We start from the raw sequence: 26,438 nt of genomic DNA, 5'->3' as shown, positions 1-26,438 counted from the left end.
ACTGGCCTAGTACTATAGCTGTCTGTTCATTAGTCATTCATGAAGGATTGTTCATTAAATATCTCAAGTCTTGTAAATTACTGGCAATTTTTGCTTGAAATAATGGGAAAGAAGATTTTGGGTAGGATGCACACACAGAAACTACTCTCTAGGCAGGAAATAGCAATAGCAATCGTGGTGCGAGATATATGCAGGGATTTTACAAAAAAAACTCCTGAAAACTTTAGTTTCCAAAAATCCCCACATATATCTCACACCATGATTTTTAGCTTTAATTTTTGGGGAAAAAAGTGTGAGTTATATTCGAGTAAATACGATATGTTTATGGCAATGTAAAGGAAATTTGCTTTTATATCTAATAAGATAAACGTATTAATTGACAATAAATACTTCCAATCCATATGAATTGGAATTGATATGAACTATAATAATTTTTATTATTACCTTAAGTAATAATAAAAACTCCATATATATATATATATATATATATATATATACACACACACAATTTAGAAAACGGATACGTTCTTTACGAAACATGAAAAGAAATATCAAATGATGGTAAAGGAGTCATGCCACGTCTGGCTGCCTGACAAATGATGCAACAACTGAACTGGATGAAACTTGTGCATAAGTATATCACGGAGATAGATGGCTTGTAAATAGGATTCGTTTCTTATTTTCTTGTTACTTATTATTACTTAAAACAGTTGGTAGGATTTGCTTCTTTATTGCATTTTTATTTGGTATCGCTATACTTAATAAAATTGCATTATATTAAGTTAAAATATACAAGTCAGCGAAGATGTCTGAAATGTATGTATTTATTTAATTATTTTTTAAGGTGAGCCCTGGGTTGCGTGGTGGAAAAAAGTCGTTGGCACGCATGACAAGGTTTGCCCATCCCTGCTCTAGACTAACCATAGATAAAGAATACAATAAGTATGTTTTCAACAGTTTCGATAACGACCCAAATGATATAAATGTGTAGCAGATTATAAAAACTAATCAGGCATTTTAGCAGTTTTTAGGGTAAAAACGGAATCATGCTTGTTAATTTTTATACACGCATCAAAAGTTAAGTAAAAACCCTAATATAATATGGAACCACAGAAATATTATTACCGGGACCCTAAAACCCCTGTCGATGGGCTTAGTTATATGCAAAATTAGAAGGGGGAAAAAAAAAAAGTTTTCACAAATGTGTACTGACTGTGCGGTGCCTGCTACTGAGACGCAGCCACCACAGTATAAGAAATAACCAATAAAGGAATCGCCTTACCATGCATTTTATTGTTTTATTTTTAAGAATTTTAATTATAGTATGATAGGGAAATGTAATGGTATTGTTATATTTATATTTTGTTTATTTTAGTTGTAAGTATAGTTGTTAAAAACTAATTATTAATTAAGTAATAAAAATTACTAATTTAACATAAATAAAAGAATCGTCAACAAATAAAATTGTCTCATGTGAAACCTCCCCCCACCCAAAAAAGTGTCACCCAGGGTGGACTGCCCCCCCCCTTAGTTATGCCACTGTACACCTGTCATTTAAAATTGCATTCCTAAATGAATATTTCCAGCTATATAAGATATAGTCAAAGGTACACTGGCTTCACCATAGATGTGGACAAAAACACAGGATTTTTTAGGAATATTAAAATATAAGTTGTGAACAGACAGCTGTAGATTAGTGAGATAGCAGTCATTAGAAATTATGGTTCCTTTCTTGGTGGTGGGAAGGCAATTATGCCCCCCCCCAGCAGATTTAAAAAGTTAATAATAATAAAAGGGAATATATCTTCTAAAACTAAGATTGTATTGGCCTTTTAAAATTTCAAACCTCTCAGCAATATCAGAATCTTTTCATGTCAAAGGGAACTCTCATTAAGAACTATTGAGATTTCCTTAATGAATGGAACGACTGCTGTATATTTCGACCCATTAACAGAAAAGTCAAGTTGCTAATTAGTTGCCATTATTCTTGCACCCAGAAATTTTGGGGGAAAGTGGGATATAATAATTTTATGAATATTCTGGCAAAGTACTCCAAAAGCATATGCAAGTAACTGCTTTGGTTAAAAGTTATAGCTAAATTATTTTACATCATCAAATTCCGGCCATGTACCCTCAAGGGGGGTGTACAGGATATGACAGTACTACATGAAAAATTTACATCATTACTAACTTCCTATCTACAATTTTCCTCCAAATCAGTCTGTTACTTGTCAAGACTCCAACATTATCAGATCTTATATTTATATCGTCTAAGGCACTTTGTACCGTATCAATCCACCTATATCTTGGTCTTCCTCTGGGTCGTTTTGCTGCCAACCTGGCAGGAGAACACTTGTTTTGATAATCTTTCTTCGCCCATTCTGTTTAAGTGACAATACCACTTGAGATTAGCTCTGCTAAAGCATTCCTGGATGTTGACAATGTCAGGTTCTTTCCTAATATCCTCGTTTTTAATATGATATTGCCATTGATGCCACCTGTTCATGCCTATAATCTTTCTCAGGACACTCATATCTGTGGTCTCTAGTCTTTGGTCAAGTGTTTTACTTCTCACCCAGCTCTCAGATCCATAAGTTAAAACTGGTTTGAACACTGTCTTGTATACAGCTAATTTAGTGTTCCGACTAATTTCTCTCTTATTCCATATGAATTTATTCAATTGACTTCCAACCATACCAGCTTTGCTGATTCTGTTGACTATTTCTATATTTAATTTACCATCTCCAGTAAAAATAGTGCCTAAGTAGCTGAAATGTTTTACTTGTTCCACAGGTTCTCCATTCACAACACAGTTGACAATTTCAATGATTCTGCCTATTTTCATTGTCTTTGTCTTTTTATTGCTGACTTTCATACCATATCTATTACAAGAGTTATTCAATTTAGTCAGAGAATCTTGCAGACTTGTAGCGGATTTATTTAGAAGTATAACATCATCTGCATAAAGCTAAGGGCTGACATTAACAACTCCAATTTGGATATCATGTTTAATACCACTTTCCTTCATAATGTGATCCATATAGATAATGAATAACAGAGGGGATAATGTACATCCTTGTCTCACACCAGATTTAACATTAAACCAACTTCCTGTACTTCCTTCAATTCTAACTGCTGACTTACAACTCAAATAAAGACAAAGTATTGCTTGACATAATCCTCCATTGACACCATATAACTGTAACATATTGAATAGCTTCTCTCTTGGCACCTTGTCATATGCTTTTTCCAAATCAACAAAACTTAAATACAGATCTCTGTTATATTCCCATGCTTTCTCGACTATTTGTCGTAAAGTGAATATCTGATCCTGACAGCCTCTATTTGGCCTGAATCCAGTTTGTTCTTCACCAAGCTTTTCATCCACAGTTTCTCAAGTATACTTGCATAGATCTTGCCGGGAACACTCAGCAGGGAAATACCTCTGTAATTCTCACAATCAGTTTTATTTCCCTTTTTATATATAGGTACTATGAGAGCTCTACTCCAATCATCGGGAATTCGTCCCTCTGTCCAGCAGGCTTTCTGAACTATGCAGTGCAGCCACTGTAAGATTCTTATACCACCATACTTCAGCATTTCTGGTCGAATATCATCTACTCCTGCGGCCTTTCCACATTTCAAGCCTTTGATGGCTTTTTCTACTTCAAGTATGGATATGTATTCCTGTCTGCATGCCTGGTCAGTTTTTTACCACTGTGCTGTCATCACTGTTTGTTTAATTTAGCAGTTTTTCAAAGTAATTACTCCATACTTCAAGGATATCTTTTTCTCCCGTTTTCATGTCACCTTTATCATCTCTAACTCCTTTTACAGCACTCTTTCCCCCATTCCTAAGCTTCTTCAACAACCTCTAGAATATTTTGCCACCTTCTTGATATTTATTTTCTATATTCTTGCCAAAGTCCTCCCATGACTTTTGTTCAGCTAGTTTTACAGAGTGTTCAGCATTCTTGCATTTGTCTCTGTATTCTCGAAGAGCACAAGATGACTTATTTGACAGGAACTTTTGATATGCTTTCTTCTTTTCCTTCACTGTCTCTTTAACTTCCTGTGTCCACCATGGAGTTCTGATTTTTTTTATCCTTGCAGACCTCACCACATGCCTCTCTGGTAGAATCAATGTTTTCTTCAGAATTTGCCACTGAATCTCCAAGGTTTGATTCCTGTTCTCAAACTCTTTCATTTTTTTCTTCAATAATCTTTGTGTATTTTAGTCCACAGTTCACATCTCAGAATTGCTCAACTTTTATTCACTTTAAAACTTTCTTATATGTTATTCTTTTCAATATGAAATTCAATTTTATCCTGCTCAAGACTAAATAGTGATCACTTCCAATTTCAAATCCTCTGTACACTCTGGTGTCCTGCACCATGGAGAAAACATCACTATCAACAATAACATAGTCAATGAGACTTTTCTTATTCCTTGCCTCTTCTCTCCATGTGAATTTGTGCACATTTTTATGTTGGAACATGGTATTAGTAATAACCAGTCCATGTCCTGAGCAGAAATCCAACAGACATTTGCCATTATTATTAGCTTTGCTCTTTTCTCCAAATTTTCCCAAAATATTTTTGTATGTCTCACAATCATTTCCTACTCTGCTATTTAGATACCCAACAAGGACCAACTTTTCCTTTTTCATTGTGTCAGTTGCTTTTTCAAATAGCATCAGAAAATTCCTCCACTTCTACCTTAGTAGAACCTTCTGTGGGACCATAGGCACAAATAAGTTTCATTGTCCAGTTCCCCATTCTCATATTTGCCCACATAACTCTACTTGAGGCTGACTGCCATTTAAGAAGATTAGCCTCGTATTTTGTGTCGAATACTATGGCTATTTCTTCTTTTCCTTGATTGTTATTGCCTGAATATAACATTTTGTATTTATTGCTTAGAAAGATCTCACCAGTTTTTGTCTTTTTTGTTTCAGTCACCCCTATTATGTTGATCTGGTACTTATCTAATTCCTCAGCTAGCTCCATTTCTTTGCCATTCAGGCTTCTTATATTGATAGTACCGATCTTTAACTGGTGATGTTGAGTTCGGGTTTGTTTTCAGATTTGTTCCAGTAGCTGACATTTTCGCTATTCGCCCTGGTTCCCTGGCGAAAACAACGGGGAGCCTTGTTTAACCGGGCGACACTCCAGCCAGCATGAAATTTTGTCATGTTGTACCATCATTTTTTATTTTGGTTTAACCAATAAGAATACAATTTGTTCGGCTAAATCCCAAATTGCCAGCCCATCCTCATTCATTCAGTATCCAAGAAGATACCCAACAGGGTGAACCACGAGAAGGTGAGGATTGGACATTAGGTCAGAACCCCTGGTCGGTTCTCTGCATTCCTTTAAAGGCTATGTGGAGGTCTCCTCTCAGTTATACAACTTTGACCCTTACAAGGTTGATAAAAGTATAACGATATACCTGCCCTTTTAGGTTTCCAAATCATGCTCCAAATGACATTCTTATCAGGTTTTAAAAAATTTAAATCTTACCACTTCTCAAATCTATTAAAAAAGAAGTTGTAATTTTGTCACCTGAAATAATAACATAGAAGTTATATTAAGAAGCCATTATTGAGCTGGTGACATGCAACATATACAATTTCATCCAGCCAAGTCAACTCCATCTTCCAGTGGCATGACCCGTTTCCAGAAACTGAGTTCTGGTAAAGTATTGCTGCCTTATAAGCATATCTTCCCTAACTGGAAAAAATGCCAATGGACCTAAAGTGGTTGATGACTTTCACTAGAAGGTTAAACACCACACCCTGCTTACTAGAGGCATGAATGTTTTATCAGAGCAGTCTCTGGTTTCTGTTTGCATTCTCCTACATATGCAGTGTAAATGATGAAAATGAGGAGTAAAAATCTACTAGAAAACAACAAGATTACATTAAGAAAATCTGCATCAACTTTACCAATTTAGGGTCTCAATACAAATATCAATGATGGGCACTACCACTTACATGCATCAAAACCTGATCTGATATTCCCCAACTGAACTTCATATGGCTACAGTTTATGACTACAGTTCCCCCTCATCTTTCATAATTCGATCATGCATGATGCCATCCATAAGAGAAGCAGAATGTGCTTTTTTTTCCCTTTTTTTTTTTTTTTTTTTCCAGGTTTGACATTCTATGCCAAAAGTGTTACCAAACCTGGTATATATGACCCATTCTTGCTCGAGACTTTCTTGTCCCACCCTGTTACCTTCATTTGCTATCTTTACTGCTCTCACTTTAGATAATCATGCTAACCTCTTTGATTTCTGTAAAAAGGTGTTAAGTTGGTATGTCATTCCCCCCCCCCATCCCCCACAAAAAAACTAAGTTTTCTGTAGGTTCTTGTTGCTCGGATGGCAAAATAGAGTATGTCAGTACCCAATGTTCATGGAGGTAGAAGTGGTGTCAATATGTGATATGTTAAGGTTGTTTTACTCATGAAGATGGCAGAACATGATATGTCAAAACTCAGTTTTGTCACCTTGAAAGGTTGTAATGGTTTCAGAGACATATTCAATGCAACAGGCTACAAATTTAGGAACCTTGCATCAATACCTGTAAAAAGTGATGAATTTAAAATGCAAAGGAAGCATGCTAGAAATATGGAAGAGTGAGAGAATATTTCCACCTTATTTCCACCAGGGTCTTTTTTTCCCTCTGTTCCACTCAATACTCTGTCCTCGTACAAGCCATGATTTTCCAATAAATGTATCAAACAGTTCATGACAAAAATTCAGCATACATTGAATGGCTCCAATCCTTGTCAGAGACAAAAGAGTCACCCTCCTAGTCAAATAATCAAACTTTCTGCTCCCTCACATCAAGTTGTTTTGTGCTACTCTTCCACATTTTCACTTCTCATCCAGATGGTACAATGGTGACATCATCCCACAAAAACATGACAAAACTCTTATCATGTATTACTCTAAAACTTGTTAAGATGACGTAAGCAAATCTCCTTCCACTAATACACCACCACGAACTGCCTAATGTCCTTGGTTCAGATAATATCCTTCTAGTTATGCTAAACACTTGCATTCTACCCCCATCCTATATTATCCTTACAAGGTGTCCTATTCACTAGCAAGCTTTTTTTTTTTTTTTTAAATTTAGCCTGTTCCTTAAAAAACTTGATTACTCTCACCTCCATACTCTCAAAAATAATGAAAAATGTCAACCTTGTTCTTCACCTTTGGACACAAGCTAGAAAAATTTGGAGAAATTTTTGGCTTGTAGTATTACTCTTAATACTCGCATTGAGGTAAATTTACTAAAGTATTATCTTACCCCCCACCACCACCATTTATGACTGGATTGTCAGCTTTCTCTCTGGTCATTCATTATAAGAAATGGTATATGGCTTAATCTCATCAGAATTTTTCCTTTAATACTAGAGTACTCCATTACTCTCTCTGCATCCATCCTATATATCAATGGGCTTCTCTCACTAATCTCAGAGCCAATTCAACTTTTACTGATAAAGTACGCTCCATAATAATTCCTCTTCTTCATTCAGAAAATCTTGTAGCGCTCAAATGATTCAAACTTCATAATCTTCTATAATGATATAAATGGTGATCTCCTCATTCTCAAGTGGGTAAAGAGAATACAGTGAATTCCAATGCTATCAAAACACAATCCTATCACATTTCTTTGAAGAAAGATCTTGATTCACGTTCACCCATCCTGATAATGTTCCAATCATCAATCAAGATCAGTTTTGGTCTTCTTGGGTTGACACTTTCATATCTAATCTATCCTGACAAAAATACATCAATGTACATAGACTCTCCATCCTCCAAAATATAAAATAAAAAATTCAGTAAATTTTTTTATTTTACTGAATTTTTTATTTGAGTCCAAATGTATTCAGTGGAGGGATATGCAACAGAATGATCCCTTCTCTCTCTCTCTCTCTCTCTCTCTCACACACACACACACACACACACACGACTCCCTCTAATCACTTTCTCACATATATGCTCTCTTTCTGGATTGTCTTTTTTATAGGTATTTTCATAGCAACCACTTCAATGAACTGCCACCATCATTTTTCTACTATCCTCTAATCATGTACAAATGAAGTCAGCTGCTGATCAACATCCATACACAATTCAGCTGTGAACTTATTGAATCAACATCTCATTCTCTTCCTTCATTCTGTCTACATCTGTTCTTTGTAAAGTCTTTCCCCATACCAGTTGATCCAATGAAGACAACCTCCCAGCTGAAGTCTTCAGGAAACATATTAACAGATTCCTCCCTTCTCTCTAACCATTATAGGTCACAAGACCTATATTGTGACCTCTTTGTGTAGGGTTAATATACAGACAAAAAGAAAGATATCCAAACTACATATATTGATAACAAAACACAGACAATTGGCAGGAACCAATTATAAAGAACACAATAATATGAAAAGTGCAAAGGTAAATAATAAATGGAAAATATTAGATCAAAAAATTCATTTAAAAAAATAAATTCTACATTAGAATAGTTTTTTATTATGGATAAAGAATATTTTAAACATAAATTACCCACATAAACTTCATAACTTTTAATTAAACTTCAAACTAAGGGAATACTATATGCTGCATTTCTTTAATTTAGTTCTAAGAAAACTTATGCCAGCTGTCCATCATAGGGTTTCTTTTCAATTAAGAAGCTGGCTTGTTCATGCTGTTGTGAAATCACTTTTCTCGTCCGCTTAAGCTGATTAATGTTCATATCTTGTGCTCATCCCCAAACTTAACAGAAAGCTGGTTTCCTACTTAAGTTTTTCAGGTTATTTTTGATTATAATAGTACAGACTGCACATTTTCAGGTGACATAAATGTAAGACTTCAGGTGACATGAATTGTGTGCACATGCCAGGTCCTTAAGGATTCACTACAGCGAACATCTGCTGCAATGACTCTTAAATTAATAAATTAAACTTTTTAATAAATTATAAAATAAGGTTTTAATATTCTATAGTATCTTCTAAGATCACATGAGAACTTTCCAAGAAAATTAAATGAGAAAATATTATACAAAATATGGTTTAGCTAAAAAACCACAAAAATTACCATTTTTCATTAAAACCACTTTCTCAATGAGTATGTGAAACTGTTTTGAGGAGAAAAATGTGACAGTACAGTAACTAAATATAAATAATAATTATTAAATACAGTCTATTCTCACTATTGCAAGTCAGTTAAGATCACATGAATGGTTTCTTAGAGTGGATAGATTGCTAAACTGATTTTTTTAAAAATATAACTATGCCTATGGGGAATCTGGTCAAGACTTTCTTTTTGTTGTTGTTGTTGTTATTTGTTATAACCTGTTGACTCCATTATAGGAAACACTGTTATGCGAGTGTTCACTACAGTAGAGGCAACAGATAATGATACAGTGAGCTTTTACTGTAGCAAACAGTATAGACCATGGGAATAGTTATACTAGATGGATTGCTGTAGTATGACAGTTTTGTTGTACAGTTGACTTGGTAGTTTGTTATAGCAGATCTTTTAATAGTTTCTCAGAGCAAGGAAGCTTGTTGTAATAGCATTTTATATAGTAAGAGTTGTTAGTGTAACAACTCTTACTATATAAAATTAAAGCTGTAAAGGATGAATATGCATAATGCCAAAAATAATAGAAAGATATTGTCATTACAGAGAAAGAAAACAGAACTTACCCCACTTTAGTAAATAACTTCCCGTGCACGTGAAGGAAGCTCAGAAGGAATTTTTTATTCAGCTACAGAAAAAGTAAAAAATTAAAAACAATTTTTTATCTATCTTTCATATTACCTATAAATACAGAATTACTTTAGTAAATTTTTCTGAAGAGATCTGAAATAACTACAATCCTGTGCTGAAAGTACAAGATTCTAGCTGTTCATTCTGTGGTACATAAGTTTTATTTATTTTATTTTATTTTTTATCTTTAAAAAAATTAAAGAAATTTTGTTAGTGGAAGAGTAACTAAGGGAGAAGCGAAAAATTAATTTTAGTTATAAAAATCTCTGACAATTTCATGGAATAAATTACTAAAATGGTCATTTTATAATAGACTGGACTTTCTGACCTGATGTCTATTCCATAGCTGACAAATTCTCATAGTGTATCCATTACTAGGCATCCAGTAAATATTTAATAAATGAGGATGGGCTGGCAACATGACACTTAGCGAACCAAACTGTACCCCTCTATTGGTTCATAACTACACACAAGTATGATCATTCAACACGATCAAGTCATGACATCTAAAGGCATTTTCCTGTGAAAGAAATCCTGCACAGCGGCAGTGAGCAGCAAGACTGCAGAAGTGCAAGGTAGTGAAAATGTAATTAGTGTGAACAGCAGTAAGTTTACATTGGCCTTTACCAAAAGACAAATCTTCTGGCAGAGATAGGGCTCAATACTGAAATTTACAAGTACTTCTGGGAACAGCTTGGACCTATTTTCCATAGAATATAGGTCGAAGCAACTACCAATGGCTTCCCACCCTGTATGACAACATCTGTAATTTGTTGCCAATAGCGAAAGCCATTGGCAACAAATTCAAACCTGTGCTGAACAAAATAATGGATAAACATAAGAGCTTTCTAGTAAAGGATCATCCATCCATGTAAACTTACACCTCATAAGGGATCTGATAAACATAACCAACAACAACATGGGTCTTGAAAACTAGACCAAGAAAATGCTTTCAACTGCATTGAACATCCCTACCTATTCAACTACTTAAAAGCCTTTGGTTTTGGCACAGACATCACTCAAGTCATTAAGATTCTATACATTAACATTCACTTCTGCATGAAGATAAACATTAGGCTCACGATATCTATACCATACAGTAGAGGTATTAAACAAGGCTGTCCACTTTCTGGTCGTGTTTATACAATTGCCACAGAGCCCTTTCTGTGCAGAGTAAAATGTTGCTTAGTGCATCCTATCCTAAACTTTCTTACCAAGTCATAACCCTGGCAGCATATGCTGATGATGATTTTACAGCAGTTAGAGCCTGCAAAGAGGAGAATTTCTATAACATACAGCATACCGACAAAGCAGCCTCACAGCCAAACTAAATGCACATAAAACCACAGGGCTGTGGAGGGGAAAATGGAAAACTGAACTGCATGTCTGGCCACTGGTCTGCAGAAGAGGAAACAAATACTTGGGAGTTCACCTAGGAAACATGTCCTCTTATGTGGATAGGAATTGTGATACACTCCTTAAACATTTCAAGCAAGTACTAGGAAAGTGGGCAGCAATATGAACCTTTGCTCCATAAGAGAAAGAGTAATAATTATTAATCAAATAGCTAAGTGTGTCCTTTGGTATACATTAAAAATTCTCATGCCACAGTGCAATTTATCCAACCATCAACCATATATTGATTCATATACAATCAACCATCTATTGATTCATATGGAAACAAACAAACTGGTTTTCCTACTCTAAGCTTTCTCTTAAAGATGGAGGGCCAAACTTGATATTCATTGACCACAGGATAACAGTGTTTTGCACTCGCTTTTTCCTCAATACCCAACATACAGGAAATGGTAAAAAGAATATATTTTTAATTCTGCTACTAGAGGTCTCTCTTTCTTCACAACCTTAACAATGACAACAGACCATGTGCCAATGAGTCTAACAAATTTCAACAGAGATGCCCTTCAAAGATGGAAGGCCTTAAACCTTCAGCACACAGTAAACACAGTCTCCCTTCCTGAAATCCACATGGAATCCATCTTCCACAACATGATAATAAGAAACCCTATCACTGAAAAGATATTTTTTCCCCCTCCATAGAATTGGCGAGGCATGAGGCTAAAGATGACATCCTCTCTCTCTCTCTCTCAGCCTTATCTAGTAATTTCCAAAATCACTCAAAAACTTGGAATTCAGGAATCAAGCTGTGCAGGTAGACATTGTGAAATCTGCTTTTCAGGTGGCTATGCCTGATAGTGTAATGGAAGAGAGAGACTTAGACCACCTGAGACAAAAGATCTAGTGCTTATCTGTTTGATAAAAATCAACAATGCATGGAGAGACTTACACTCTCCAATGTAAATAAATTCCAAAACACCCTAATACAACAGTCCAATCAAGGCACTTCATTAGATAATCCCATATCATCACAGCAAACACCATTTCAGTGGGATCTGCCATATCGCACTAGAGCAAACAAACCTGATGTCCATATTTAGTGGAGAATGTGATACAATGCCCTTCCCACTCCTGCTTCTTCTTGCACGGTCCCCTCATGTCTGAGGACTCATGACCCTAGCCACAATGCCTCTCCATTTCTTTCTGTGTTTTGTTGCAGCAGTGACCAACGTCAAAGTAAGTCTGGATGATCTTTTTAATCTGGTCCAACCACCTTGGTCTTAAGCATCCTCTTTTTCTTTGTCCTTCCACTTTGTCCTGGATGATAAGTTTTTCCAGGAGGTTATTTTTTTCACATCTTGAAATGCTGCCAAAATATTTGAGGATTCTTTCATTTACAATGTCACACAGCCACCTCTTGATGTTGAATTGACTTATTATACTTTCATTAGACCTTTTGTCCATCCAGGAAACTCTCAATATACTTCTCCAGCACCATATCTTGAAGCTGTTTATCTTGTCCCTATCTTTCTTGCTGAGTGTCCAAGATTTAGCACCATAAATGAAAATTGAAAACATCAAGCTATTGACCAGTCTTGATTTAATGATGATAGAAATGTTTCTGTCTTTCCATATTTTCTGCAATTGCATCATTGCTGACCTCGCCATGGTAATTCTTTTAATTTCTGGTTGACATCTACTCTTGGTGCTTATTAAAGCTCCAAGGTAAAAGAATTCATCCACCTTCTTGAAGTCAATGTTGTGGACAAAATTGTCATTTTAATCTATGGCTATGTATTTTGTTTTTGCATGATCAATTCTAAAACCATATTACAGGTTTTCCCCATTCAACTCTTTTAATGAAGCACTTCAGTTCTTCTTTGCTGCTGGCAATAAGAACAGTATTGTCAGCATATTTAAGATTATTTATCATTTTGCCACCAACTGAGAAACCACTATCATGCCCATTAAGTGTCTTTCACTTAACGTATTCTCCTTAAAGATTGTATAGATCAGGAGAGAGTATACATCCTTGTCTCACACCTTTCTCAATGTTGAACCACTGAGATGTTTTTCCATCAATCTTCACTGCAGCCTGATCCTCTCATACAGTTGTTTTAAAAGGTGTGTCAAGTGTTCTAGAATGCCCATTTTACTCAGTATTTTCTACAGGTCCTACCCACTTGAAACAGTCAAAATGCTTTTGGAGTAATCAATGAAGCACATATACAAAGGAATATTAAATTCTAGAGCCTTTTCAACTACATACCTTAGATTAGACATCTGATCTCTGGTTCATGTCCTTTTCTAAAACCTGCCTGTTCTGCAGGAAGTTGTTGCTCAACATATTAGTTCTTTCTTTAATTATATAGAGAAGACTTTTGGTTGTATGCAAGATCAAGCTATAATTCTATAATTATTGCATTCCTTTTTGTGTACTGGGATAAAAATGGATTTTACCCAATCATCAGGCCAATCTCCTGTCTCCAAGATTTTATTACAAATTTTTCTGATGATTTTAATTCCTATGGGTCAAAGATATTTGAGGAGTTTGCAGAGTAAACACCAGAGACTTCCTTATGGAAGTCTCTGGTGTTTACTTTGTTTAATGAAAATGAATTATCTTTGTATAAATTTGAGCAATAGTCTTTCCATCTATTAAGAATGCCTGTTGGATCAGTAAGAATAATACTGTTGGCATCAGCTATACTTGAATAATATGATTTAGATTTTCTATTCATCAGTTTTATTTTTTTAAATAGGCCTTTGATTTGAATGATCTTCAATTTCTCTGCATATATTTTTGATAAAATTACATTTATCTTTAATGCAAAGTTTTTTGATAAGCTTGGATAGCTCACTATAGATCTGCCTATCATCTTCCATTCAAAATCCTTTTGAATTCATTTCTATTCTTTTCTCAACTTGTTTCAAAGTTTATTTGATATCCAGAGTGCGTTGATTCTGAACTTTTTAGGCAGTGACGACTTTGCAACTTCCAGTAATATTATTTTGGCTTTATCCCAAAGTTCTTCTTGGGTCATTTCATCAGTGTAATTCCCTAGTTCTAGAAATTTATTTACCACTTAAATGCTATATGTCTCAGTAATTTCTGTGACTAATCTGGGTGGATATGTTATGTTATTTGTTTTCAAACATATTTTCATATCAGCAATGAGGAGTTGTCGTAAAGAAATATTTTAAGAAAATTAGGAGAAAACAGCAAAGCTAATAATAATGGATTTCATTTCAGTACATGAACTGGTTATTACTAACACAATGTTCCAACATAAAAATGTGCATAAATTCACATGGAGAGAAGAGATAAGGAATAAGAAAAGTCTCATTGACTATATTATTGTTGATAATGATATTTTCTCACTGGTGCAGGACAACAGAGTGTACAGAGGATTTGAAATTGAAAGTGATCACCATTTAGTCTTAAGCAAGATAAAATTGAATTTCATATTGAAAAGAATAACATGTAAGAAAGTTTTAAAGCAAATAAAAGTTGAGCAGCTCTCAGATATGAACTGTAGACTAAAATACAAAAACAATATTCAAGAAAAAATGACAGAGTTTGAGAACAGGAACTAAACCTTGGAGATTCAGTGGCAAATTCTGAAGAAACACTGACTGATTCTGCCAGAGAGGCATGTGGGTGAGGTTGTCTGCAAGGATAAAAAAATCCAAACACCATGGTGGACACAAGAAGTTAAAGAGGCAGTGAAGGAAAAGATGAAAGTATATCAAGAGTTCCTATCAAATAAGTTAGCAAGAATGACAACTGTAAGAAAGCTGAACATTGTGTAAAACCAAAGAAATGTCCTGGGAAGATTTTGGCAAGAACATAGAAAATAAATATCAGGACGGTGGCAAAATACTCTGGAAGCTGTTAAAAAAGCTTGGAAATGGAGGAAAGAGTGCTGATAAAAGTGACACGGAAACTGGAGAAAAAGATATCCTTGATGTATGGAGTAATTACTTCGAAAAATTGCTAAAATGAAACAAGCAATGACAGCACAGTGGTAAAAAAACGCTCACCAGGCCTGCAATCAGGAATATCTATCCATCCTTGAAGCCATCAAAAGCCTGAAATGTGGAAAGGCCGCAGCATTAGAAAATATTCGATCATAAATGCTAAAGTATGGAGGTATAAAAGTCTTACAGTGTCTGCACTGCATAATTCCAAAGGCCTGGACAGAGAGACGAATTCCAGATGATTGTAGTAGAGCTCTCATAGTACCCACATATAAAAAGGGGAATAAAACTGAATGTGAGAATTACAAAGGTATTTCTCTACTGAGTGTTCCTGGTATCAAGAGTTCTTGTCTCTTGATGCAGATGCAAATGGAGGCTATGTGGATCAGATTTTCATTTTACGACAAAAGTTAAGAAATCGTGGGAATATGACAAAGATCTGTATTTAGGTTGTGAAGACCTGCAAAAGGCATATGACAATGTGTCAAGAGAAAATCTATTCAAAATGCTACAGTTAAATGTTGTCAATGGGGTATTATATCAAGCTATACTTAGTCTTTATTTGAGTTGTAAGACAGCAGTTACAATTGAAGGAAGTATCAACGCATTGTGAATGGAGAACCTATAGAACAAATAAAATATTTCAGCTAGTACTTAGGCACGATTTTTAGTGAAGATGGTAAATTGAAAGCATATCAAAAGTTCCTGGCAAATAAGTCAACTTGTGCTCTTAGAGATTACAGAGACAAATGTAAGAAAACTAAATACTGTGTAAAACTAGCTAAACAAAAGTCATGGGAGGACTTTGGCAAGAACATAGAAAATAAATATCAAGAAAGTGGCAAGATATTCTGGAAGTTGTTGAAGAATGCTGTGTGGAGGTCTTCTCTTAGTTATATAGCTTTGACCCTTAAGCACCCCTCAACAACTTCCAGAATATCTTGCCACTTTCTTGATATTTATTTTCTATGTTCTTGCCAAAGTCCTCCCATGACTTTTGTTTAGCTAGTTTTACACAGTATTTAGTTTTCTTACATTTGTCTCTGTAATCTCTAAGAGCACAAGTTGACTTATTTGCCAGGAACTTTTGATATGCTTTCAATTTACCATCTTCACTAAAAATCGTGCCTAAGGATGGATAGATATTCCTGAAGGAATTCAGAGAACCGACCAATGCTTTTCAACCAATGTCCAATCCTCACCTTTCGTGTTGCACCTTGTTAGATATCTACCTGGATACTGACTGAACGAGGATGGACTGGCAATTTGGGATTTAGCCGACCAAATTGTATTCTTATTGGCTTAAACCAAAATATCAGATGATGATACATGACAGAATTTCATCCTGGTTGGGGCATTGCCCAGATAAACAAGGACCCCATTGTTTTCACCAGGAAATGAGGGCTAACAGTGAAAAGTCAGCTACTGGAACAAATCCTAAAACTCACCCCAACTCAACATCACCAGAGTTCCAGATCAGTACTATGAACATAAGAAGCCCGAATGGCAAAGAAATGGAGCTAGCTGAGAAATTGGATAAGATTGACATAATAGGAGTGATTGAAATAAAAAAGACTAAAACTGGTGAGATCTTTCTGAGCAATAAATACAAAATGTTATATTCAGGCAATGACAATCAAGCAAAAGAAGGAGTAGCCAGAGTATTCAACACTAAATACAAAGCTAATCTTCTTGAATGGCAGGCAGTCTCAAGTAGATTGACGTGAGCATATATGAGAATGGGGAGCTGGACAACGAGACTTATTTGTGCCTATTCTCCCACAGAAGGTTCTACTAAAGTAGACACGGAAGAATTTTTTGAGTCTCTAGAGAAAGCAACTGACATAATGAAAAAGGAAATGTTGGTGCTTGTTGGGGATCTAAATAGCAGAGTAGGAAATGATTGTCAGACATACAACAATATTTCGGGAAAATTTGGAGAAAAGAGCAAAGCTAATAATAATGGCAAATACCTGTTGGATTTCTGCTCAGGACATGGACTGGATATTACAAACACAAAGTTCCAACATAAAAATGTACACAAATTCACACGGAGAGAAGAGGCAAGGAATAAGTAAAGTCTCATTGACTATGTCATTGTTGATAGTAATGTTTTCCCACTGGTGCAGGACACCAGAGTGTACAGAGGATTTGAAATTGGAAGTGATCACCATTTAATCTTGAGCAGGATAAAATTCAATTTCATATTGAAAAGAATAACATGTAAGAAAGTTTTAAAGCAAATAAAAGTTGAGTAGCTCTCAGATATGAACTGTAGACTAAAATACACAAATATCATTCAAGAAAAAATGAATGAGTTTGAGAGCAGGAACCAAACCTTGAAGATTCAGTGGCAAGTCCTGAAGAAAACATTGATAAATTCAGCCAGAGAGGAATGTGGTGAGGTTGTCTGCAAAGAAAGAAAAATCAGAACTCCATGGTGGACACAGGAAGTTAAGGAGGCATTGAAGGAAAAGAAGAAAGCATATCAAAAGTTCCTGGCAAATAAGTCAGCTTGAGCTTTTAGAGAATACAGGGACAAATGTAAGAAATTATACACTGTGTAAAACTGGCTAAACAAAAGTCATGGGAGGACTTTGGCAAGAATATAGAAAATAAATATCAAGAAGGTGGCAAGATATTCTGGAGGTTGTTGAAGAAGCTCAGAATGGAGGAAGGAGTGCTGTATAGAAGGAATTATATGATAAAGGTGACAAGAAAAAAGAAGAAAAATATATCCTTGAAGTATGGAGTAATTACTTTGAAAAACTGTTAAATGAAACAAGCAGTCATGATAGCACAGTGGTAAAAAACACTGACAGCCTGAAATGTGGAAAGGCAGCAGGAGTAGATAATATTCGACGGGAAATGCTCATGTATGGAGGTATAAATGTTGTACAGTGGTGTACTGCATAGTTCAGAAGGCCTGGACAGAGGGACGAATTACCCATGATTGGAGTGGAGCTCTCATAGTACCCATATAAAAAGGGAAATAAAACTTAATGTGAGAATTACAGAGGTATTACCCTACTGAGTGTTCCTGGTAATATTTATGGAAGTATGTATACTTGATAAACGGTTGAGAAGGATTGTGATAGAGAAGTTTGGTGAAGAACAAGATGGATTCAGGTCAAATAGAGGTTGTAAGGATCAGATTTTCACTTTACGACAGATAGTTGAGAAATAATGGGAATATAACTAGGTGCCAGGATAGAAGCTATTCCAAACGCTACAGTTATATGTTGTTAATAGGGCTTTATATCAGGCAATACTTAGTCTTTATTTGAGTTGTAAGTCAGCAGTTAGAATTGAAGGAAGTACAGGAAGATGGTTTAATGTTAAATCTGGTGTCATACAAGGATGTATGTTATTCCCTCTGCTACTCATTATCTATATGGATCACATTATGAAGGAAAGTAGTATTAAACCTGATATCAAAATTGGAGATGTTCATCTCAGCGCTTCACTTTATGCGGATGATGTTATACTTCTAAATAAATCCACTACAAGTTTACAAGATTCTCTGACTAAATTGAATAACTGTTGTAATATATATGGTATGAAGGCCAGTAATAACAAGACAAAGACAAAGAACATAAGCAGAATCACTGAAAATGTCAACTGCGTTGTGAATGGAGAACCTGTGGAACAAGTAAAACATTTCAGCTACTTAGGAACGATTTTTAGTGAAGATGGTAAGTTAAATATGGAAATAGAGAACAGAATCAACAAAGCTGGTATGGCAGGAAGTCAACTGAATAAATTTATAGGGAATAAGAGAGAAATTAGCCAAAACTCTAAATTAGCAGTAAACAAGACATCTGAGAGCTTGGTTAGAAGTAAAATACTTGACCAAAGACTGAAGACCGCAGACATGAGAGTCTTGAGAAAGATTAGGGGCATGAAGAGATGGCATCAATGGCAATATCATATTAAAAATGAGGATATTAGGAAAGAACTTTATAATGTCTGCATCCAGGAATGCATTAGCAGAGCTAATCTCAGGTGGTATGGTCACTTAAGCAGAATGGGAGAGGAAAGATTAGCAAAACAAGTGTTCTCTGCCAGGTTGGCAGGAAAAAGACCCAGAGGAAGAACAAGACATAGGTGGATTGATACGATACAAAGTGCCTTAGAAGACAGAAATATAAGACCTGATAATATTGGAGTCGACATTTAACAGACTAATTTAGAGGAAAATTGTAGATAGGAAGTTAGTAATGATATAAATTTTTCATGTCATACTATGATATCCTGTACACCCCTTGAGGGTATATATCAGGAAATTGATGATGATCATGATCATGGTAAATTGAATATGGAAATCGACAACAGAATCAACAAAGCTGGTATGGTTGGAAGTCAACTGAATAAATTTATATGGAATAAGAGAGAAATTAGCCAAAACACTAAATTAGCTATATACAAGACAGTGTTGAAACCAATTTTAACTTATGGATCTGAGAGCTGGGTTAGAAATAAAACACTTGACAAAAGACTAGAGATTGCAGATATGAGACTCCTGAGAAGGATTAGGGGAATGAACAGATGGCATCAATGGCAATATCATATTAAAAATGAGGATATTAAGAAAGACTTAACATTGTTAGCATTTTAGCACAAGACCAAGGTATAGATGGATGGATTGATACAGTAAAAAGTGCCTTAGAAAACAGAAATCTAAAATCTGATAATGTTTGAGTCGTCTTGACAGATAACATATCGATTTGGAGGAAAATTGTTACATGTTGTTGAAAGTTTTTCCCACCAGGTTATACTATAAATTAAAGATACCAAGAAATTATACACTTGGTTTAATCGTTTATCCAAGTGTAAGCAAGCAAAATTTGCACCTGAAATATTTTGAGGAATGGGGCAACTCATGGTAAAGGTAGTATATGACTTCACATCACTTTCCTTAAGGCAAGTATTGTGAAGGATTAAACCAAATATATAATTTCTTGAAAATTGTTATATCCTGTACACCCCTTGAGGGTAAATGTCAGGAATTTGATGCTGAAGGTGGTGTAATTATAAAATTTACTAATATTAGTATTTAAATAATAAATTAAAATATCATCTATACGTAGAATTGATTGAACATCATCTTCAGCTAAAAAAAAGAAAAGAAAAGAAAAGAAAAAAAAACTGAAAATCACTTTCCATTAAGGAAAAAATGGAAGAATTTGACACATCAAATACATCTGTGAAACCATCAATAGATTGAACTGTAAAACTTCATCTGACATCTACCAGTTAGCTCAAAATAGAGGGCCTTGGAAGACCATAATTTACAATCTTTAATTTTTAATGTAAATCTCTTGTCCCTTTTCACATTGTATCATATTGTGAATAAACTATGATGAATTATAAAATAACTATAATTCTCCATAAATACTGCAAAATTATTAACGTGAAGAGGTCGGTTTCCATACTGAAGGAACCAATCTCATTTATTATAATTCTACTTCAATCTACAAATGACTCACTTTATGAACAGTGTTCTGGGAAGTTAGCCCATAATTTTTTTTTTTTAAATGAGGCCTTCCTGTATTAAAACATTGTAAATGATAACAAAAATATACCAAAAACATTCCCAAAAGAACACCTAAATTTCTTACAATAAAAAACACTTTCCCATCCATTTCAACAATATCTGAGGCATCAATACAAATATTAATGATATACACCACCACTTACAGACATCAAAGCAGATCTACTTTTTCTACCTGAACCCTGACTGGCATCCTTCATGACTACAATCTACCTCAAATATCCCAAGATGCATTCTTGGGATATTTGACGTATCCCAGACTACAAGATGCATTCCACATAAAGGGAGGCCCTTTATGTGGAATGCATCACCAAAATTGATATCCCTTGTCAAAGGCCATCGAGCCTGGAATCCCAGTTTTTCAATTTGTTCTGGCTTAAGATTTCCTTACCGCACTTTATAACCTTCATTTGTTGCCCCCTAACTCTGACAACAATACAAACTAATTACCCAAATTGTGATGTTTTCCTAGAAGACTAATGTCCATAACACAAACTGGCTAACCTTCTCCAACTTCACAGATTAAGCCAGAAGAGAAGACCTATTTGCCATTAGTCATGATCTATCAACAAATAGTTAACTTGCACAGAATACCAGATAGCCTTCTTCATTCTTCAAAATACTCTGGACTTTGTCTTAACCTTAACTATGTCTCCTTCCAAATACACTGCAGATATCTGTTCATCTCTTGGAAACTCTGACTACAATATTATCCAAGTCCCCTTTTCTACAGATGATTTTCCTTTTACCAAGTCTCAGCCACACATACCACAGAAATTCTGTAGGTCATCCCAGTTGAAAATTACAACTATGCTAAATGGGATGATCTTCGGAATTTCTATGCCTCTTTTCCACAGATTACTTTTTTGCTCTCCTGATGCCAACACCTGTACTGAACTAATAACTGAAATATTACTCACTGGAATTAGGGACTTCATTCTCTACTTCACTGTAGAAAGACTTATGTTGGCAGTTTATGTCAATTTGTTTAACAGTATTGATTTACAACACAAGAATAATAAGAAATAATTAACATTTATTTACTTATTTGCTGATATTGTGTTGGTATTACTCCTAGCATCTTCAGAACACACACACACACAAGCAAAAAAAGTGTCACAGTGCATGAATAGGAAAGTTAACAGTGGGATCAGCAACTCTCATCTGTTCACCTAAGGACACTCTTTCCTTTTCACATCCCTGAGTGTATGAAGCACCCTAAACTTTGTAACAAGGCTTACCATGGAGAGATAGGAAGAACTGTTGACATCTGCCTGGGAGAAAATAAAAACCACATTTGGCACTATCTTTATGGCAGACCATGTCCTGGATACTCCTTCACACAGGATTGAATGAAGGAAAACAAAAGTGCTACACAGAAGCCATTACAAGTTAGAGAGGTGGATTTTGGAATTATCAGCAACTTTAAAACATTCCCCAAATCTCAATAAGCATGGCTGTATCAATTTACCAAAAAGCTGGGAAACAGCCATTTTAAGATCAAATTAACAATAGTCTTAAATTGTACATATTTGGTCTGAAGTATTAAAATAAAGCACTTTTACTGATAAAAGACCAGAAGATAAGTGATAAAATATACAAAAAGCCAACAAGTTTCACTAGCCACTGTCTAGCATTTTCAAGGCTGAACTGGTGTGAAAACGAATGCATTAAGTTACATGTAAAACATACACTTTAGTAACTGTTAGGCCGTTACATTTGATCATTCGTGTTTGATGGCATGCACGTGTTTGAATGCTTCAGTCAGAATCCGGTACATGACCACGTGTTGTGTAGTTTTTTGCATATTGTAGTTCTGTTGAACTGAGAGAGATGATGAAAATTTTCCATATGTCTTTAAGAATAATACCTTGATTTCTATTTAAATTATTGCCTGTGCGTAGTACCACAGCTGCTTCTTTTAAAGTTCTGTGTCTGTAATCATTCTCGATGTAAGGCATAGAACTGTTTTTCCAATCTATAATGTGATTTGATGTTGAGAAATGATGAACTAAACCAGATGTGATAATTCTATTATGATTGACATCCCCCACATGTTCCTTCTGTCTTATTTCAAAACTTCTAGAAGTCTGACCAATGTAAGAAAGGCCACACGTGCATGGAATTTCATATACTCCAGGACATTTGAAGAAAGGTACCTCATCTTTGGGTGATCTTAAGATTTGTCTGATCATGGTAGTTGGTTTAAAAATCACTCTGATGTTATGAGCTTTTAACAATCTCGCCAATTTTGTGGAAACTGCCCCAATATATGTCCACAGCTGTCATTCCATATATTAATTCAGTTTCCACAAAATTGGCGAGAATGTTAAAAGCTCATAACATCAGAGCGATTTTTAAACCAACTACCATGATCAGACAAATCTTAAAATCACCCAAAGATGAGGTACCTTTCTTCAAATGTCCTGGAGTATATGAAATTCCATGCACGTGTGGCCTTTCTTACATTGGTCAGACTTCTAGAAGTTTTGAAATAAGACAGAAGGAACATGTGGGGGATGTCAATTATAATAGAATCATCACATCTGGTTTAGCTCATCATTTCTCAACATCAAATCACATTATAGATTGGAAAAACAGTTCTATGCCTTACATCGAGAATGACTACAGACACAGAACTTTAAAAGAAGCAGCTGTGGTACTACGCACAGGCAATAATTTAAATAGAAATCAAGGTATTATTCTTAAAGACATATGGAAAATTTTCATCATCTCTCTCAGTTCAACAGAACTACAATATGCAAAAAACTACACAACACATGGTCATGTACTGGATTCTGACTGAAGCATTCGAACACATGCACGCCATCAAACACGAATGTAACGGCCTAACAGTTACTAAAGTATGTTTTACATGTAACTTAATGTATTTGTTTTCACACCAGTTCAGCCTTGAAAATGCTATACAGTGGCTAGTGAAACTTGTTGGCTTTTTTGTATATTTTATCATTTATCTTCTGTTTATCTTCTGTTCTTTTAACAATAAAAGTGCTTTCTTTTAACAATAGTCTTTTTCTTTTCTCTTTATACGATAATAGATAAAGTCAATTAGGAATCTAGTTCTTGTGTTGCCCATTATAATTTTTTAAACTGGTCTCAATGTTAAATGAATTGTTGCTGTTCATGTACTGTGATTTTTTCTGCTCTAAAGATTCTCAATATAATACCAGTAAAATATCAGCAAATAAGTTAAATAAATATTAATTATGTTCTTATTATTCTTATGTTATGAATCAATACCATTAAACAAATTGATACAACCCTTATCCAATCCCTGGTTCTCTAAAAAATGTACCTCTGCAGTCCATGATAAAAATGCAGCATATATTGAGTGGCTTAAATCAAAAGTTACAACTTCCATTCTGCTTACACTACAATTCAAAACAAATGCAAAAAAAAAAAAAAAAGTTATCAACAATTCTAAAACTGATCTCATAAAAATGAACTGCAATAATTTTGCCCTCTGCCCAACTGTAGGGAAGCCTTCTGGTCCTTTTTGAAGGCTGATGGAGCATAACTTCTATCCTTCCTTATTTCTCTCTCACATCTTGATGGAACCACGGTAACCGCATGCAAGAATAAGGTAGCACTCTTGGCATCAGCATTTTCCTCCAATTCTTGTCAAAATGATCAAGGCAAATCACTTCCTGTACCACTACAAACTGTTCATAGTATGTCTTCCCACATCCTTCAACAGAAGGACATTAGGAAAATCCTGATTAATCTTGATACTAATAAAGTTACTGGTCCAGATGACATTCCTCCAGTTGTGCTCAAAACTAGTGCCACAGAATTCTAGGATTCGTATCTAGAATGGGTGTGGCACCCATTCTAGGTAGCCTGTCATATTCATCTGGCATTTACCAACAGCATGGAAATAACGGTACACAATAAATAACGGAAAAAACTCACGTAGAAAGATTATTTATTAGTATAATTTTCACCTGTGTGTCACAGGCATCCTCAGTACATTAAGCTCAAAATTAAACACTAACTGACAATTCCAAGAAGCGCCACCTAAGTAGCTGGTGTAAGATAACTAAAAAGGTCAATAACTTTCCTAAAAAAAAAAAAAAAAAAAAAAAATATAATATAATAAAAAGTTAGGAAAGATTAGCTGATTTGTAAAGTACTATCTCCCATAAAGGGGACAGACGTAAGCCGTCGGATCTGTTTAAGTTAGGAGAATGAAGTAGAGTTTCACATGTTTCTTTATAAAGGCGTTCCATGAGAAACTGACTTTTGTGAAGAACTCTTGTCTTTCTCCAATGAACTCTGTGTCTAGTGAAGATGGCATGTTCAGAAAGTCCAGACTTTTCAGGTTTAAAGTATTCAATATAAGATTGGAAAAAACTTTTAAAACTTATAGCATGGAAATAAGCTTCTTATCCAGACTGCAAAAAAAGTGAACAATAATCAGCCATTAAATTATCATCCTATTTTTCTCATCTCAGTACTCTCAAAATGATGGCAAAAGTAATTAACAACCAGATTCTTCATTAACTGGAGCCCCATCAATTAATTAGTGACCACCAATATGGATTCTGCAATTCTCATTGGAGAAACCTATGTAGTCGCTCTCGATATTTCAAAGGCATCTGATCACATCTAGCAGTGAGGTCTCCTGCACTGTGTCCGGAGAGTTCATCATGGGAAAATCAATCTCCGGCAATTCATCACGGAAGCTATTCATCGCTGGAAATTTAATCGTGGGAGAAAATTAATTGCATGAAAATTCATCGCAGATATATGTGAAAAAAAAATTTCCATATAAGTAAAATTTTTTTAAAAAATATTTTTTTTAAATTTTATTCTGATATTGCTTTTGTATGATGACACTGTTTTTTAAACATTAATTTCCTCAATATCACATAATTTAATGATTTATATTTATCAGGAAATAATAATATTATTATTATTATGGACGACTGCAGGGAGTCCATAGACTCATCGAGGGAGGCCCTAAACATCATGTCCACACAACTATACGCCATTCTCACAGCATCTATCATAACTTGCCTTGAACTCACTCACCGTCATAGCACCCACAACAGACTCTGGCAGCTTATTCCACTCATTTACCACTCTAAAAGTAAAGAACCCAGCTCTAACACCCTTGTTAACTACGCTATTGCCCAGCTTCCATAGATGTCCCCTAGTTCTCCCACCACCAGTCCTGATTTCAAAAATATCCTCTGAATTAATCCTATAGAAACCTTTAGCAATTGGATGTCTCAATCATATCTCCCCCTTTTCCGCCTACCAACTAATTTCTGCAACCCACAAATCTTCAACCTGTTCTCATAAGGTTCATTCCATAGACCTGCTATCATCTTGGTCACTCGCCTCTGGATCCTCTCCAACTCCTCCTCCCCCATCAAGAAGAAACCTAGGTGACCAAATCTGGGCACAGTAGTCGAAATGAGGTCTTATCAAGGCTCGGTACAGAGGAACAATAACTTGCTTGTCTCTGCTCGTCAAAGTATATTTCAACAACCAAGTGAGTTGATGAGCTGAATTAGCCACTTTTGCAATGTGCCCACTAAACTTCATCTCCCTATCCACCAACACTCCCAAGTCCCTGGCCCCATCAATCTCCTGGAGTACAGTTCCACCAATGTGGTATACTGCTGCTAATCTTTTCATCCCAAAATATATAACCTCACATTTTGCCACATTAAATTGACATTCATTCTACTTAGCTCAGTCCTCCAAACTATCCAAGTCGTCCTGCAAGATTTTGAC

General features: G+C 35.2%; 1 protein-coding gene across 1 annotated transcript in view; it reads right to left on the bottom strand.

Moving 5' to 3' along the window:
- The window catches only part of LOC150109990 (telomerase-binding protein EST1A-like), a 478,068-nt gene that overhangs the window by 239,652 nt on the left and 211,978 nt on the right, over nt 1-26,438 (bottom strand). Inside the window, exon 9 of the mRNA XM_090390470.1 lies at nt 9,718-9,779. Coding sequence (XP_090246596.1) covers nt 9,718-9,779 — 62 coding nt within the window. The remainder of the gene's footprint in view (nt 1-9,717; nt 9,780-26,438) is intronic.

Source organism: Typopeltis vanoorti, chromosome 1 (assembly GCF_054136105.1).
Source record: "Typopeltis vanoorti isolate ZY-2024b chromosome 1, IOZ_Tvanoo_1.0, whole genome shotgun sequence".
In the NCBI taxonomy this organism is placed as follows: domain Eukaryota; kingdom Metazoa; phylum Arthropoda; class Arachnida; order Uropygi; family Thelyphonidae; genus Typopeltis; species Typopeltis vanoorti.
This window is presented reverse-complemented; position numbering and strand designations above follow the sequence as displayed.